General features: G+C 44.0%; 2 protein-coding genes across 3 annotated transcripts in view; one reads left to right on the top strand and one right to left on the bottom strand.

Moving 5' to 3' along the window:
* Positions 1-1818: 1818 nt before the first annotated feature.
* defbl3 (defensin, beta-like 3) lies at positions 1819-6022 on the bottom strand. 2 transcript variants are annotated; one of them, XM_063205627.1, is made up of 5 exons: positions 5865-5915; positions 5128-5273; positions 3058-3266; positions 2384-2495; positions 1819-2072 (listed from the first exon to the last, which is right to left on the bottom strand). In XM_063205627.1, the coding sequence occupies exons 3-5, from the start codon at positions 3191-3193 to the stop codon at positions 2051-2053; spliced, it is 270 nt and encodes an 89-aa protein (XP_063061697.1). In that variant the 5' UTR covers positions 3194-3266; positions 5128-5273; positions 5865-5915; the 3' UTR covers positions 1819-2050. The 2 variants fall into 2 exon arrangements, with proteins under 2 accessions (XP_063061697.1, XP_063061698.1); XM_063205628.1 differs by lacking the exons at positions 5128-5273; positions 5865-5915 and adding an exon at positions 5982-6022.
* Positions 6023-6226: 204 nt separating this feature from the next.
* Positions 6227-14847, top strand: part of abcg1 (ATP-binding cassette, sub-family G (WHITE), member 1) — a 50351-nt gene continuing 41730 nt past the window's right edge. Inside the window, exons 1-2 of the mRNA XM_063205619.1 lie at positions 6227-6313; positions 7368-7614. Of these exons, the coding sequence (XP_063061689.1) occupies positions 6251-6313; positions 7368-7614 (310 nt within the window). The 5' untranslated portion in view covers positions 6227-6250. The remainder of the gene's footprint in view (positions 6314-7367; positions 7615-14847) is intronic.

Below are 14847 nucleotides of genomic sequence, written 5' to 3'. Positions count from 1 at the left end.
ATCTTCAGCTAATGAAACGTGTAATAATGATAAATAACTGCCAACTTTATACATTAGTCACAGGTTTCTAAGGCAGGTTGTGGCCCTTTTCATGAGAGAGAGACGCCAGGACTTTTGAACCAGTTGAAAACCATGGCCATGGCCGGCCCACGACGCCCTTGTCAGAAAAAAAACGGCCCTCGTCCAAACTTTATTGCCTACCCCTGACATACAGTATAACCACATTCTAGTTAGCCATAGATTATCACTACTAGTACCTAACCAGTCGCAGTAGATCCCTTTAAGGGATCAGCAGGCCTTGACACTAATTAAAATCAGCACAGCTTATCGCTCTGCGACGCTGACTGTTTGTGTCAACAGAGTAGTCCAGTGTTTCTCAACGGGAGCGGTACAGCCCCCCAGGGGCATTGGGGAGCCCTAGGGGGGCGCTGAGAAGGATAGGGAGCGGTGTTTAGTTTTCATTGGGGGCATTGTCCATTGTCCATTTTTTTTATATTAAGGGGGCGTTGGCAGGCTCATGATGAATTCAAGGGGCCGTTGGAAGGCTTAGGATGAGGTGCAGGGGGCGTTAGTTCAAAAAAGGTTGAGAACCAATGGAATAGTCAGTGGTGTCCAAAGGGCTGCAATGTTGACATGAACTTGCCAAGTAAAATATAATGGGGGTCTACTCTGAATCTGTGGCATCTCCCCAATAGCAATACTCTCCATCCCCCTACCCCCTTCCCAAACACATGCACCACACAACATGGCCTGTGTCACGGGTTGACCAGTGGGTGGCAGACATTGTTTTGAAGATAAAGATATATATAACAAAACTGGCTGTAAACAGGTCGGGGGGTGAGAGTCTGGTGGTGGGCGTGTGGGGAGCTGCTTCCATTGTGGCCGGTCTGTCACGCTGTGCTGACCGCACACAGCCTGGGGGCACAGTGATGGGAGTGATAGTCCACAACACAATGCCACTTTGGGGGCTCGCTTGTTGACTGGCTGGCATCACCCAACCCTTTTAACCGTTGCCATCCCACCACAACAACAGAAGATACGCATGTGTTGGCAACAACGTGTTGACACTGTTTGTATGTAGCAAAAAAACACATGCCCTTTAATGCCAGATCAATTATATTAAAATATATATATATGTTCAAGAGGCTAGCACAAATGCAGTCACACAATGCACAGCACACAGCAGTGCTATTGTCCAGAAGTAGACTAAGGCGGGATGTACACCTGACCCAGCAGGCAGTTGGCCCGCCGTCGCTACCCACAACTGGGTCAGTTCACTTTGCTATTGTCCTGGAGCTGTAGGATGCAGGTGCCCAGACTGGGTACCCATTGCCATGTATGGGCTCGACCAAAACACCCATCGCGTCTACTACACACATTGGCTAGTCCAGGGAAAAAGTCACAGTGATGTAACGGAGGCATCATGGTAGACATTGTTTTGGTCGTTGGATGTGTACAATGCAGGGGGGGCATAGCGTGTGAGCCATTTACACAAAGCTTGTCTAAGCCACCTAATGCCTAAAGCAAAGCAGAAGCCAGGAATGTATTGCAAAGTCATAGCCATGGCTGGTCTGGCTTTCCCAAACACAAAGTCACGTTGTTTGTGTGTGTGTGTGTGTGTGTGTGTGTGTGTTTGTGTGTGTGTGTGTGTGTGTGTGCACGTGTTTGTTTGTGTTTGCAAACACATCCACACACACACACCCTTACAAACCCTCTCTTACATGTACAACACAGACAACTGGGACAATGATTCAGACTCATATAAATGACTAGGTCAAACTTGTATTATCAAACTTTTTTTATTGATGTAGTTCAGAATACAGATGAACTGTTACAACGTTCTTCGCTCCTTGTCAGTCGATTTCCAAATCAGGAGCCACAAAGCAATTAAATGAGGAATTAATCGATTTGACTTTGATTTGAAACTAAATTTTGATTTCAATTGAACTAACTATGAAATGAAATGCAAACACAGCAAACAACAAGTCAAGAATTGGTTTGAGAAGGGAGAGGCAGCGTTCCATGTGGACTGCCATTATGTCAACCTCTGTTAGAAACGCAAAGCACAGCATCTGGGGAGACAAGACAACAAAAACAAAAATAAACACAAAGCAAGAATACAGACTCAAAATTATATTTTCTGTAAACAAGCATGAGACATGTTTTTTGCTCTAGTTGTTGTGTATTCAACTATTCTCTCACTTGTGGTTGTGTCAAGCCAACAGTATTGTCTTTTCTCAAGGAGAACGTGTGTGTGTGTGTGTGTGTGTGTGTGTGTGTGTGTGTGTGTGTGTGTGTGTGTGTGTGTGTGTGTGTGTGTGTGTGTGTGTGTGTGTGTGTGTGTGTGTGTGCGCGCGCGTGCGCGTGCGTGTGTATGTGTTACCTGTATCTGCGAGGGCAGCCGTGGTATCCAACCATGTACTCCTGGGCATAGCAGTACTTTCTGCAGAGTCCTCTGTACCCACACGTCCACACCTGGACCTCACCGTCATTCGCTGTCGAGACAAGACGAGGAAACACAACATGAAATGATGGTAAGAGGGCTTGCATTTCTAAAAGAAGAAGGATTTTCCAATGATGAAATCAATGAATGAATTTATATTTCAAATCATTTTTATTGTGAAAAACTTTTCAAAATATTACACATTTATAAACATCCGGAGGTTTTTTTTTAAGCAGGAGATAACACAGACAATAAACCACACAACAACAACAAATAACAAAGCCCCCCCCCCCAACCAAAAAAATAAAAAAAAATCTGGTTATTTTCACCCAGTCTTCACAAAGGACAGTTTCTACATCACTGAGCTGGGGCCCTTACATCAACAATAGACACCCTCCTATTGCATTGACACCTCTGTCTTTCCTAAAATGTCTCTCTTTCTCTCACACTTTCTGTCTCCTCTCCATTCTTTCTCTCACTCTCTCTCTCTCTCTCTCTCTCTCTCTCTCTCTCTCTCTCCCTCTCTCCCCCATCCTTGTGTGTGTATGCTATATGGTATATGATGACTGACAGGCGATATGGAAACAAGTGAATGGCTATGGTGTGAGTAGTACCTTCTCCCGCTGTCAGCAGCAGCAGTATGAAGATGGCTATTCCCAGAGGCCCCATGTTGTCCCCCCTGCTCCAGCTCCCCCTGACATCTCCGACTGGGCTGGACAAGGGCTGTCCAGCCGGCCGGCTCGCCTGCATTTATATGCTATTTCAAAGAGCCCAGGGGGAGGGGTTGCCGGTCAGACGCAGGGCCCAATCAACAGCAGCTGACCTACAGTGCACACCTCACATCTCTTTTACCAAGCCAAAGGTAAACATCTTAGCTCTGATTCAAACTGGGCTATTTATCTCTATGCACCAAATACTACCACTTTAGAATGTCATACTAGGACAAAGTAAATATTGCACATTACAAATTGCTTGCTTTATATTTATTATTATTTCACAATGCCACTATCACTGTGTCAGAATCGTCACAATAGGACATAACTGAAAACGCACAACAATACCTCTTTTAATACATGTTCTATGTATGTCTTCTGTTGCCCAGTCTTGCACTTTATATGTCTGTATGTGTATTGTATACGTAGGTACTCTAGGTGTAATGTATGTGTACTGTCTATGTCCAATTGTCTATGTCCACACCTAAAGTCTACTGTAGGTCTATGTCTGCATGGGAAAGTACGAAACGTAATTTCAATTCTTTGTATGAAATGTAAAGAAATTGACAATAAAGCCGACTTGACTTGACTTGACTTTTCCAACAGCCTGCCAGCCTGCCCTGTATATCTTCCAGGATGGGCTTGCTCACCTGGGAATGGAATATGTGTTCTAGTTCAGACCGTACAGACCAGGGCTTGACAATACATTTTTCTCTTACCGCCCACTGTGGCTAGTGGTTGTCCCAAGTCTCTAGCCATCCAGCTTTGCTACTAACCGCAAATTTGTTATTTTTTTTTTTTATCATGACGCTTTACATCTAACCTCAGAAAATGAGGTGCTTAAAGCAAGAAGATGAGTGCACGGTTTCTACATGGAAACAAAACAAACAAATAGAAACCGAGTAACTGAGCTTTTTCTTGAACTTTAATACAAACAATTGATACACAAGGGGCAAAGTGCAGAATATACGCTATTCTGACAGTCTATCATAGAATACGCTACCTGCCAAGCTGGCTAGTCACACTGAAATTGTTACCGGCAGCCACAGCCAAGTTTTACTAGCATTTGGCCGGTTGGCAGGTGCCAATGTCAAGCCCTGATACAGACAGTAGCCGTCCTATACTACTGTAGGCCTATACTATAGACCTAGATTTACTGGTATACCATATTCCTATGGTTCACACACATGCAATGAGTATACTTTTAGAGGTTGTCGTATCATTTATCATGAAATTTAAACAACGTAACCTTTTCAATGAGGATAGTTATGTGCGTCTACGTCTGATACTGACCCCCATCATCACCTTGACTAACATAAATGATGTGGGGAGCGCTGATGTCTATGGTTCAGACGTGCACATCCACGCGCACACGTGTTTCAGTTGGGCAGGGTTAGTGTGCATGTATTTTGGTTCAAAAAACACTGCAGTCATGAAATATATATATATTTTTACATCTGGTTGGGGTTTACGTAATAAAAGACATGAGTAAGTGTGTGTGTGTGTGTGTGTGTGTGTGTGTGTGTGTGTGTGTGTGTGTGTGTGTGTGTGTGTGTGTGTGTGTGTGTGTTTGATATATTCGAATATATATTTTTTAAATCAGGGGTTGATATTGGCTGTCTAGTGCAGTGATTGTTAATTGGGTGATTGTGTTTATATTATTTAGTTTTTCAGCATTCTATTTTGTATAATCTGGCACAACTGTTTGTACTTGGCTATTACCGTTTAGTTATAGATGTTTATCACATCTCATGTATTGTTATATGATAATAACTTACAAAAGCCTGGTCACTAATGAATGACGAGAGATCTGATGACTAATAAACAGTCCATGAATCACAGGAGATATTATCGAGGAAAATAAACAGGCAGAGAATTCATTACAAGAGATGCTATCCATCGCATCAATAAGCAGAATGCAGACAGGGGCTGTCCAAGGGAGACAGATAGGGACTCATCAGTAAAACTAACCATCCACCACTCTCCACTGCAGAAGAGACGGACCATTGAGAGCAGAGCAGAGCAGACGAGACTAGAGCACAGCAGAGGCACATGCCAAGCCTTGTGACTATGGCAGTCCTGCAGCAAAAAAGCGGGAAAGCAATGCGCTCTCAAAACTGAGGGGGGAAAACACACACACACACACACACACACACACACACACACACACACACACACACACACACACACACACACACACACACACACACACACACACACACACACACACACAGTACACAGATGAGGGGAGGGGGAGAGTGAGAATGGCTATATTTAGGGTTTCTCCTCCTTTGAAGTGTAATGTTTTTTTTCTAGAGGTTCTAGAGCCTCATCCGCATCCGCAACAGTAGAGAGAAGTCAGCCAGTTTTTTCCCTCCCCATCCCTGGGTCAAAGTTGTCAATGAAATCGAATTATATGGAATGACAACGCAGCATCACTGCTCGCGCACATGCCTATGCAGCAAGTGTCCACGAGGTGGAGCACGATTTTCATCTGTGCCACTGTCCCATTCTCATGATGCACCTGCTTATTTGTGGGCTAAACGATGTGAATTCAGATTGTAGCTACATTATAAAGCTTTCTTTCTCTCGCGCTTACGGTATCTCCCATTAATAGAGACAATAGGCCTAATGCACTCTTGGTAACGGACATATAAGTAGCACAGTGTTATAAACAAACTTTATATGATTCTACCTGATGCTTTTACCTGATATTGCAACTCATGTGTCTGCAATGACAATGTGAATTTGGTCTGAAATGAGTGAGTAAATTCTGAAGTTCAGGTACTCAATGTCCATACACATTTTCTTGGGCACGTTGGTACCTCACCGCCGGTGCTCCTCAGTCGGATGCATATGCTCTCTGCTCCCTCCCCTGCTCCGTCAAGGCGCCAGTCGGTGGCGGTACAGTACGTGACGTCACCATACAAAGCACCGGGAGCAGGTTGGCGGCTTGTAAACAATAACAGTGCGACTTCGGCAGAGCGGGCTGCGTGGACCGTGCATGTCAATGCGGGAATAGTATACCAAAGGCGCTGGATGATCTTCTCTTACCACGTCTTTTTGGTTTACTGACCTGCGTATCGTATAAGGAATGGCCTGTCTCATGGCAGCCTTCTCAGTGAATAATACCACGGTGACAAACTCCATCATTATGGTAAGTGCATACTTTGAGTTTATTCTGCCAGATTTGAATGACATGTTGTGACAGTTGGTGTATCTGATTCAAATAAGAGTTGAGCATCAGACCTGAACCTTTCCATCAATGTATTCAGCAAGTTGATGCCAGAAATAGCGCAGGCTACCTGCTCCTAACCAGATGAACGGGAGTAACCTCGCCTCGCAGTACTTTGAATGTTGCGCCAGTCTGTTTTAACCTGTGGCAAAATGATGGAGATGGTGAATGATTGTGGTTAAATTGTAATGTAATTATGCAGCAAATAAATTGACCTGTCATTAAATGATTTTTTTGTATTTGCAAAACTGACTGCACATGAATTTTAATGATTTACATTTTAATGAATACCATATGTTGCATGTGACAGTTGTTCATTTGATTATCACTCTGGTTGCTCGATAACACCTGCTGACGATTGACGGAATAAAATATAGTCTACAATGAATCCACGTTATATTTGAATGTGCGGTTCTTATTACGCACGACATAATAAACTTGACAGGGGAAGTCTTTTAAAATAACTTACATTGGCATCACCGTAACGACGGGGTTTTTTTTTAGTAACTGACCACATTTGTTTGGATAGACAATCTATGCTGGTCGTTTATTCCCAGCCAAATAAATAATATAGAAGCATTGCACCGATTTTTTACATCAGACGTATTGTTTTACGCACGGTCTGCGGGACTGAGCGATGACCGATAGTAACCCCGCCAGCCTTGGCTTCTGTGGATACAAACGGATTAGACTATCCTTTTATATATGCAGATGTCACATTCCACAGAACTGCATTAGAGCCTCCGAAGTTAATCATCTCTTTGAAGAACTATTTTTAGTCTCAGAGTGCATGCAGTTCTTTGCATGTTTTTCCCCAAATGAGAAATCAGAAAGCATTACCACACATCATATAGATGTGGTGTGTCCTGCCCCAAACAGCCCCTTTTTGCTGAATAATTGACAGAATATGAATGGCAACGTATGTAGCCTATCTTGTGATGGTGTGTCATATTAATTTTCACTCTCGCTCCTACAGAACACCAATGGGCCACCCGACTTGATGTTAGACCCAAGGACGGTGTGCGTGTCCATCGATGACATTGTGTCAAACCACCATGCGGGAAGTCAGCAGACGCCACTGTTACACGGCCACCTCAAGAAGGTGGAGAACAACCTCACGGAAGCACAGAGGTTCTCCTACCTGCCCCGGAGACCCGCAGTCAACATAGAGTTCAAAGACCTCTCCTACTCTGTCCCAGAGGGGCCGTGGTGGAGAAAGAAAGGTACAGCTGCTCTATCCATTTCCCCTTTTGCGGCTTCTTAATGCATATCTCCTTGTTCTTCTACTCAGTGTGCTCAATATCCATACAGTCACCAACCTTAGACCGGTGGAGAAAGACGTTCTGTCTTTTACGCAGTCACACTCATTATATTCATTTGCATAGGCCTCATAGGCTACCTTTTAGGTGCAGGTGGGATCACCTAAAATCCGAATCACGGTTTGCTGGAAAAAAAAACCTCAACTACATCATAACAACATTACTTCTATAACATTATAGCTGTAACAGCCAGCTGCGTGAAATGGTTAACAATGAGGATATAAGTAGATTTACCTTCTACATTAATATTCTAACCTAGAAGTCTAACCCAGAAGTGTCAAGCGGTAGCAGCAGCTTCATTAGCTGGCAACTTCAAAAAAAAGATCCACTTATTAATTTATTTTCTGTGAGGTACATGAGGGTGGTTTCCTTCAGGCGATGAACCCTCAGTGCGCCTTCTTCTCGCTGCCTGAGGGCTGGAAACTGATAAGCAGACATTTTGCGCTCGCTCTCAGACACCAGATGCAAGAGGCACAGAGATAGATATGAAGGAGAGTTGCTGCAGCCAACACTTCTCATGAGTTTCTGTTATTGGACATAATGTGCTGAACACTACATCACAAGGCTCAAATAACAGGGTATGCAGGGAATATTCCAAACAAAAGCCCAGATCTTGTAAAAGATCAAATGTATTAGAGTAGAGTAGAGTAGAGAATCTACAATATGCAGTGAAATATGAGTTGTCTGCTTGTGCTGTGCATATGTGCATGGGTGTGTTGGGTGGTTAACCATTTCATGTAGAGCCTCTGTTAAAACCCTGTCATCACCAAAATGGTAAGGACCATATCTTAATCCAGGGATGTCAAACTCAAACCCAGGGGCCAAATTTGGACCGTGGAGTCATTTTATTTGGAGAGCATTCCAATTGTGTATTAAGGTTTCCTCACATTCATCATTAATTTGAGTGAGCCCAGACCTGTAACATTTCACTCAGATACAACAGAATGTGCCGGGCAGGCACATTTGATCTACCATATACAATGGGAATTGTGTTGGTGAATTTTGCCTTTGTGTATCATGTGCTTGCATGCACAATTTTCACCCATTTTGGCCCATTTTTTTAGAAATAAATATTGACTTCGGCCCACGACTTTGTCCCAGATTTTGATTTTGGCCCACTGTGAATTTGAGTTTGACACCCCAAGACTCTTGGCAATGACATATCAACGTTGTTATGATGTAGTTAAGCATTGTCCAGGGATGCTATTTCCATGAAAGTGCTACAGCACAGAATGTGTGTATGAAAATAATTGGCGGCATCAGTGTGGTCGTTTCAGTCAACTTTTACGCCGAAAATCTTGTTGTGTTGGACTCATCATCCCTTACTCTGTCCAATATATGGATTGCTGCCAAAATATTTTTGGTAAAGGTGTTTTCATGTTTGTGTAATGTTATGTGAATGTTTGCAGGGAAGACAGGCATTACGCAATAACATGACTCGCCCACGGGATAATTCTACATACTGTAAAGGCGGATTTGCGGATTTATCAAAAGAGCCTGTGGATTGAATTGATTTTTTTCGTCGAAGCTGTGTTTCTCTCTCCGGCCTACCACAACATGTAATGAAATTGGCGGCCCGAGTTGATTCTGAGATTCCAATGCAGCAAGGAACTCCTGGATTGTTGAGAGACCATATGGTTGTAGATAAGAAGGAGAAAATAATGGGTTAGGAACAGTGCAGCCACACTGGCTAGTGAACGTTTTGCACACACTGCATTAAATCTGTAGGCCACAAGCATTTTTTTCATGCAACTTTACAGCATCAATGATGTATATGGGCAAACTGTAATACCACAATGCACAACACAAGAGTGCATCTTATGTAACGTCTTCCCAAAACTGAGCTCAAGACCCCACTGAACCATTGAACACATGGGACACTTTTACACACCTAATTTGGACAGGGACATCAGAACAGGGTTCACAGGTCAACCCACTTCAGACACAAATACTGCTTCCTGCATACTCTAATCGTTTGCCGTAGAAGCTCATGTAATATGCAAAAGAGGAAAATCATTAGTCATCAGCTGGACCAATGCCATGCCTTCCCAATGACATCATCATAACAACTCTGTAATAACAACCTAATGGCTGCTTTCAAATTACATAAGCCAAGAAGATACAGAAAAAAGCCAAACATTATTGCACCTTGTCTGCACACAGACTTCACCTGAAAGCACATTTTGGCAAGTGACTTTTTTTGTTAGTGCTGTTGTTGTTGTTTATTTATTTATTTATTTTGATGCAAGAACACATCTGGTCCCTGCTGCTCCACTGTACTAGAGGGCTGTTCTCTGCAGATGGATGCTGTTGTGCTCATTAGAATGGCCATCTGGAGACTCTTGCACTCTTGTCTACTCTTACACCCCATCTTTGCCTGCCTCTCTCTCTCTCTCTCTCTCTCTCTCTCTCTCTCTCTCTCTCTCTCTCTCTCTCTCTCTCTCTCTCTCTCTCTCTTTCTCTCTCTGTCTCTCTGGGTCTCTCTTGCATGCGCTCGCTTGCTTCATATCTGTCTCTCTTTCTTCCTTTCTCGCTCTCTGTCTGTCTGTGCTTCTCTCTCTCTCTCTTTCTCTCTCTCTCTCTCTGTCTCTCTCTCCCTCTCTCTCTCTGTCTCTTTCGGTCTCTCTTGCATGCGCTCGCTTGCTTCATGTCTTCCTCTCTTTCTTAGTTTTTGGCTTTCTGTCTGTCTGTGCTTCTCTCTCTGTTCCCCTCTCTCTCACTCTCTCTCTCTCTCTCACACACACACACCTCTCTCTCTCTCTCTCTCTCTCTCTCACTTTATGTCTGTCTGTCTGTCTGTCTGTCTGTCTCTCTCTCTCTCTCTCTCTCTCTGTCTCTCTCTCTCTATGTGTCTGTCTTCCTCTCTCTCTCTCTCTCTCTCTCTCTCTCTCTCTCTCTCTCTCTCTCTTTCTCTCTCACACACTTTATCTCTGTCTGTCTCTCTCTTTCTAAAGCTGTGCATCTTAGTAGTCCATGTGCCAATTGGCAGCAGGTTCTTTCCTCTCTCAGCCTCTGTCTGCCATGCACCCTTTGTGCCAGGGCCGTGAAGCTCCTTTGGTTGGAGATGTGCTGTGTCCTCTAAAGCAGATTGCATGTTTGGCTGTCCTGCCCAGCCCAGCCCAGCCCAGACAAGCACCAAAGGTGGTTGACTCTGGGTCCTGATGTGGTCCTGATCCAGTTCATATGGTCCTGTTCCGGCCCTTATATCGTGTCATGATAACCCTGATGTTGTTTTGCTGCCTTTCTATTTAAAATATTTGTTGGGGCTTTTAAGCCTTTCTTTTCGGGATAGGAAATTGGAGGAGAGACAGGAAGCTAGTTGGGATAGAGAGATGGGGAAGGATCTACAAATGTCCCGAGCCGGAATCGAACCCGGGTTGTCAATGTAGCTGTCCACTTAATTGTGTCTTAATTGGTTTGGCACATCCATCTATTTCCCATGTCAGAATCGAAATTCAGTTTTTTCTTCAATTGTTACTTCATTGTCTTACTGTGCAGGTCAAAAAGTCAGTTGCATATTGCAAATGTCTTTGTATCCATGCAATTGATTGTCTACAATTCTCAGTTTTGTACATTATCAGTTGCTTTTGTCATGTTAATCAAAACGCTTTGTCACCGAATTTATGAAACTGTGAAACACGTGCATTGACACAAAACCGTGAGCTAAGGACTTTGAGCAAGAGACTGGATGCTATTTTGCTGTTTGTTCAAGCTGTTTTGGGAAATGACTTGACCTTTTGCAAATTCCAAGAGAGATTCGAGAAGGGTACCGAAGTGATTGAGACTGGGTCCTTACTTGGCTTTGATATGGCCTGGTTGCATCTTTGAAATGGCTCTGATGTAGTTGTGATATGGCTTTGTGGCTTTGAAAAGGGTTGGTCTGCACACAGCTCTTACTATATGCTCCAGACATAAGCTTTATTTAGTGAAAAACATACAACATTTCCTTGCCCTGGAGGTTCATGACACCAGGTCAGTGCAGCAGTCTGGAGATAACTGATGGCTTTGATATGATGTGGCATTGTTTTGACTACAGTGACAGTAGCATTGTTACAGTAGCTCTGATATGACTGCCTCAGTCCTGCTGTAGAACTTACATCCATCCACCTGCCTCAGCCCTGAAATTCAAAAACTCAGAGAATGCGTGCACATCACTAGCACAGTTGCTGAACCAAACACGAGAAAACAGAAAGGAAATGATTCAGGTCTGCAACCAATCAGAATATTATTAAATGGGAGCCATAGCCTTACCACACCAGCTCCACTGCATTATATAGTATAGTGGAATAATATAACAGAATAATAGCAAAAAGTGGTCAGGTACACTTAGCTCTGTGGTTTTTGGATGGCATCCACGGAAGCTTTTTTCTGAGGCTTCAACCATAATAGTCGAGTGAAATTTTTACCCGTGTAATGCAAATTACATAATGACATAATTCAGAATGACGAAATTCACAATATTATATTATTCATTGCGAATGACTTTATTTTGGTGTCCCACTAGATTTAACATGGTAGTGGGGAAATCTGCCATGTCATGTTTGGGTGCTTTGTTCCTCCTCCCAAATTAGGGACGCCCATATTTTTTTCGTAATGGGGACAATTCACCACCCACAGCTAACTCTCTCCCCTGGGACCGTGCTGTGATTTAAGTCTGAGCGCATAAGTCCCGGCCGTACTGTTAATGAGAACAGACCATCACTCCCATTAAACATTCATGAGGACAGTAATCGTGGCCCCGCTAGCCTCCAGCATCGGCTGCTGACTTCTCCTTGTGACAGCCATAGTTCTAGCCACAGCCGCATCTGGCTAAGCTAAGGTTGGGTGACCTTCACTGCAACCTAACGCACCAATGCTGCCAGTGCCAGCTGACCAACAAACAACCCGAGCACCCTCAAGCCCAACAAAAGCCTGAGTCTAACCCTAGGTTAGTGATTCTCAAACTTTTTCAGACCAAAGGCCACTTTGTCCACCCCAAAAATGATCAGTGACCACCTGTCAACTGAATTAAGAGTTGATGGATGCTAATTTGCAAGCCTGTCATGACAAGCCTGTCATTGTGGTGAAAATGTGACTTCAGCTATGTTTAGCTTTGTTATAATGTTACAAATATAGGGTGGATTGCAATATGTGGACTTCCATCCTCCCTTGCTCATTTGCCTGCTTGTTCATCATGATGACGACAGAAAATTAAATAATATTGGAATGCAGCCATAGCCCACTACTAGCTTGTCTTGGAAAAGTAGAAATCCCCTCATGGACCACCTGAGCTCTGTTGCGGACTATCTGTTGTCCCTGGAGCACACTTTGAGAATCACTTTCCTAAACTTATCCATGGGCCTTCCTGTGCATCGCCAGAACTATGATGCAGAAGACACAAATAGAACCAGCTGATTCTGAAAATATGGTTTGACACAGAACCCACCAAATTCAGGTTTTCATTCGTCACTGGATTGGGTCTTCAATTGCTACTAATAGCCTCTCTGCACACATTTCCGCTGACGGGCCCATTCAGTAATTGCTGAAAAGACTCAACTACATCTTAACAGCAAAAGGAAAGAATAGGGAGCGCTCTATACTGTAGTCTTTTCTCCAGGTTGAAGGGGTGCATCTGGTTATTCCTTTTAGGGCTTGACAGACTTATGAACTGTATCCAAAGCACTCTCCTTTGAGTCAAGGTAGTTGAAGTATTAAAAACCCTTTATTTTACATCGGGGTAAACATGTTAAAAACGCCGACCGGTTTCAGCCGTCTGGCCTTCATCAGGGCGTGGTTACATCTTAACAGCATTGCTACGACAGTACTGAGAGCCATATTTAGAATTGGTCATTACAATTTTGGTGACAGGAAGGTTATAACATAGGGTCTGTCCAAAGGGGTTAAGGAAGTACACAAAGTCATCATCTCTATCATACCTGACTGACTTGGCAATGTGACAGCTATGAAGGTTTTCTTTGTGTCACTCCCCATGTAAATATATTGGTCAACAAGTATACCGTCAATCCCGCCAGTGACATATGAATGGTCTCACATATGTTGCATCACAAGTTGCATCACATACGATAAGGATATTTTGCCCCGGGCCTTAGCCTGATCACTGCCATGATTAATATGGACACATCATCATACAGAGAAAATCACCAACATCTTTGCTCAGAACCACTGGGGAGGTGGAGGGTGGATGAGTAGTAGGCAGGCAGGCAGGCAGGCAGGCAGGCAGGCAGGCAGGCAGGCAGGCAGGCAGGGAGGTGAATGGGCAGCAGCATACCGGTTTGATCCTGCCATGCCCTCCTTATTGTTACGGACTGCCCTGTGGCATTGCATAGAGAGCAGAAGGTCGTCGGAGAGTAAACATTAGCAACAATAACACACACACACACACGCACGCACGCACGCACGCACGCAGACACACACACACACACATACACACACACACACACACACACACACACACACACACACACACACACACACACACACACACACACACACACACACACACACACACACACACACTCCCAGCATCCAACAGCCCTGGGGGTGCCTCGCACAGTCCCATATGCAACATGGCATCTATATGCATTGCGTTACTGTCGATCGTCCACGCTCCTCCCAATGCATCATGGGCCGCGACGACAAAGCACTGCCGCGGGATGTGTGGTGTGTGCGCTGTGCAACGGGTTGCGTAATCGCAGCTGGCTGGCACTCTCAGTAAATTAAAAAACGGTTCCCACTGGAAATTACTCGGTAGCTGCTGCCGTTGGACCAGAAAGTGTTAAGGAAACGAAGGTTACCAGTTCAATTCCCACTTGGTTGCTGTAGGCAGAGCAGGCAGTGCTGCAGAGAAGAGTGCATGCACACCTTTAGTGCTTGCCTTGGCGTTGTAGAAAATCTAAACCTTGACAAAAAAATTGATACAATACAACCGTTTTCTACATCAATGACAACTGAGCAAACAAACAAACCATTCAATAGTGTCAAACAGATAGTCTGTCTATGTCTGTAGTAGTACTAGTATGTGGCGGGGATGATTCAATTTTTTTTAACTTTTCAAACCTTGTGATTGACACCATCGCTCTTCCGTGTATGAAATGCATCACTGAGGTGTTTTGTTTGTGTTGAGAGGAGACACAGCTG

This window comes from Engraulis encrasicolus, chromosome 8 (assembly GCF_034702125.1).
Source record: "Engraulis encrasicolus isolate BLACKSEA-1 chromosome 8, IST_EnEncr_1.0, whole genome shotgun sequence".
Taxonomy (NCBI): Eukaryota; Metazoa; Chordata; class Actinopteri; order Clupeiformes; family Engraulidae; genus Engraulis; species Engraulis encrasicolus.
The sequence above is the reverse complement of the archived record's forward strand: the minus strand, read 5'-3'. Positions and strand labels throughout refer to the sequence as shown.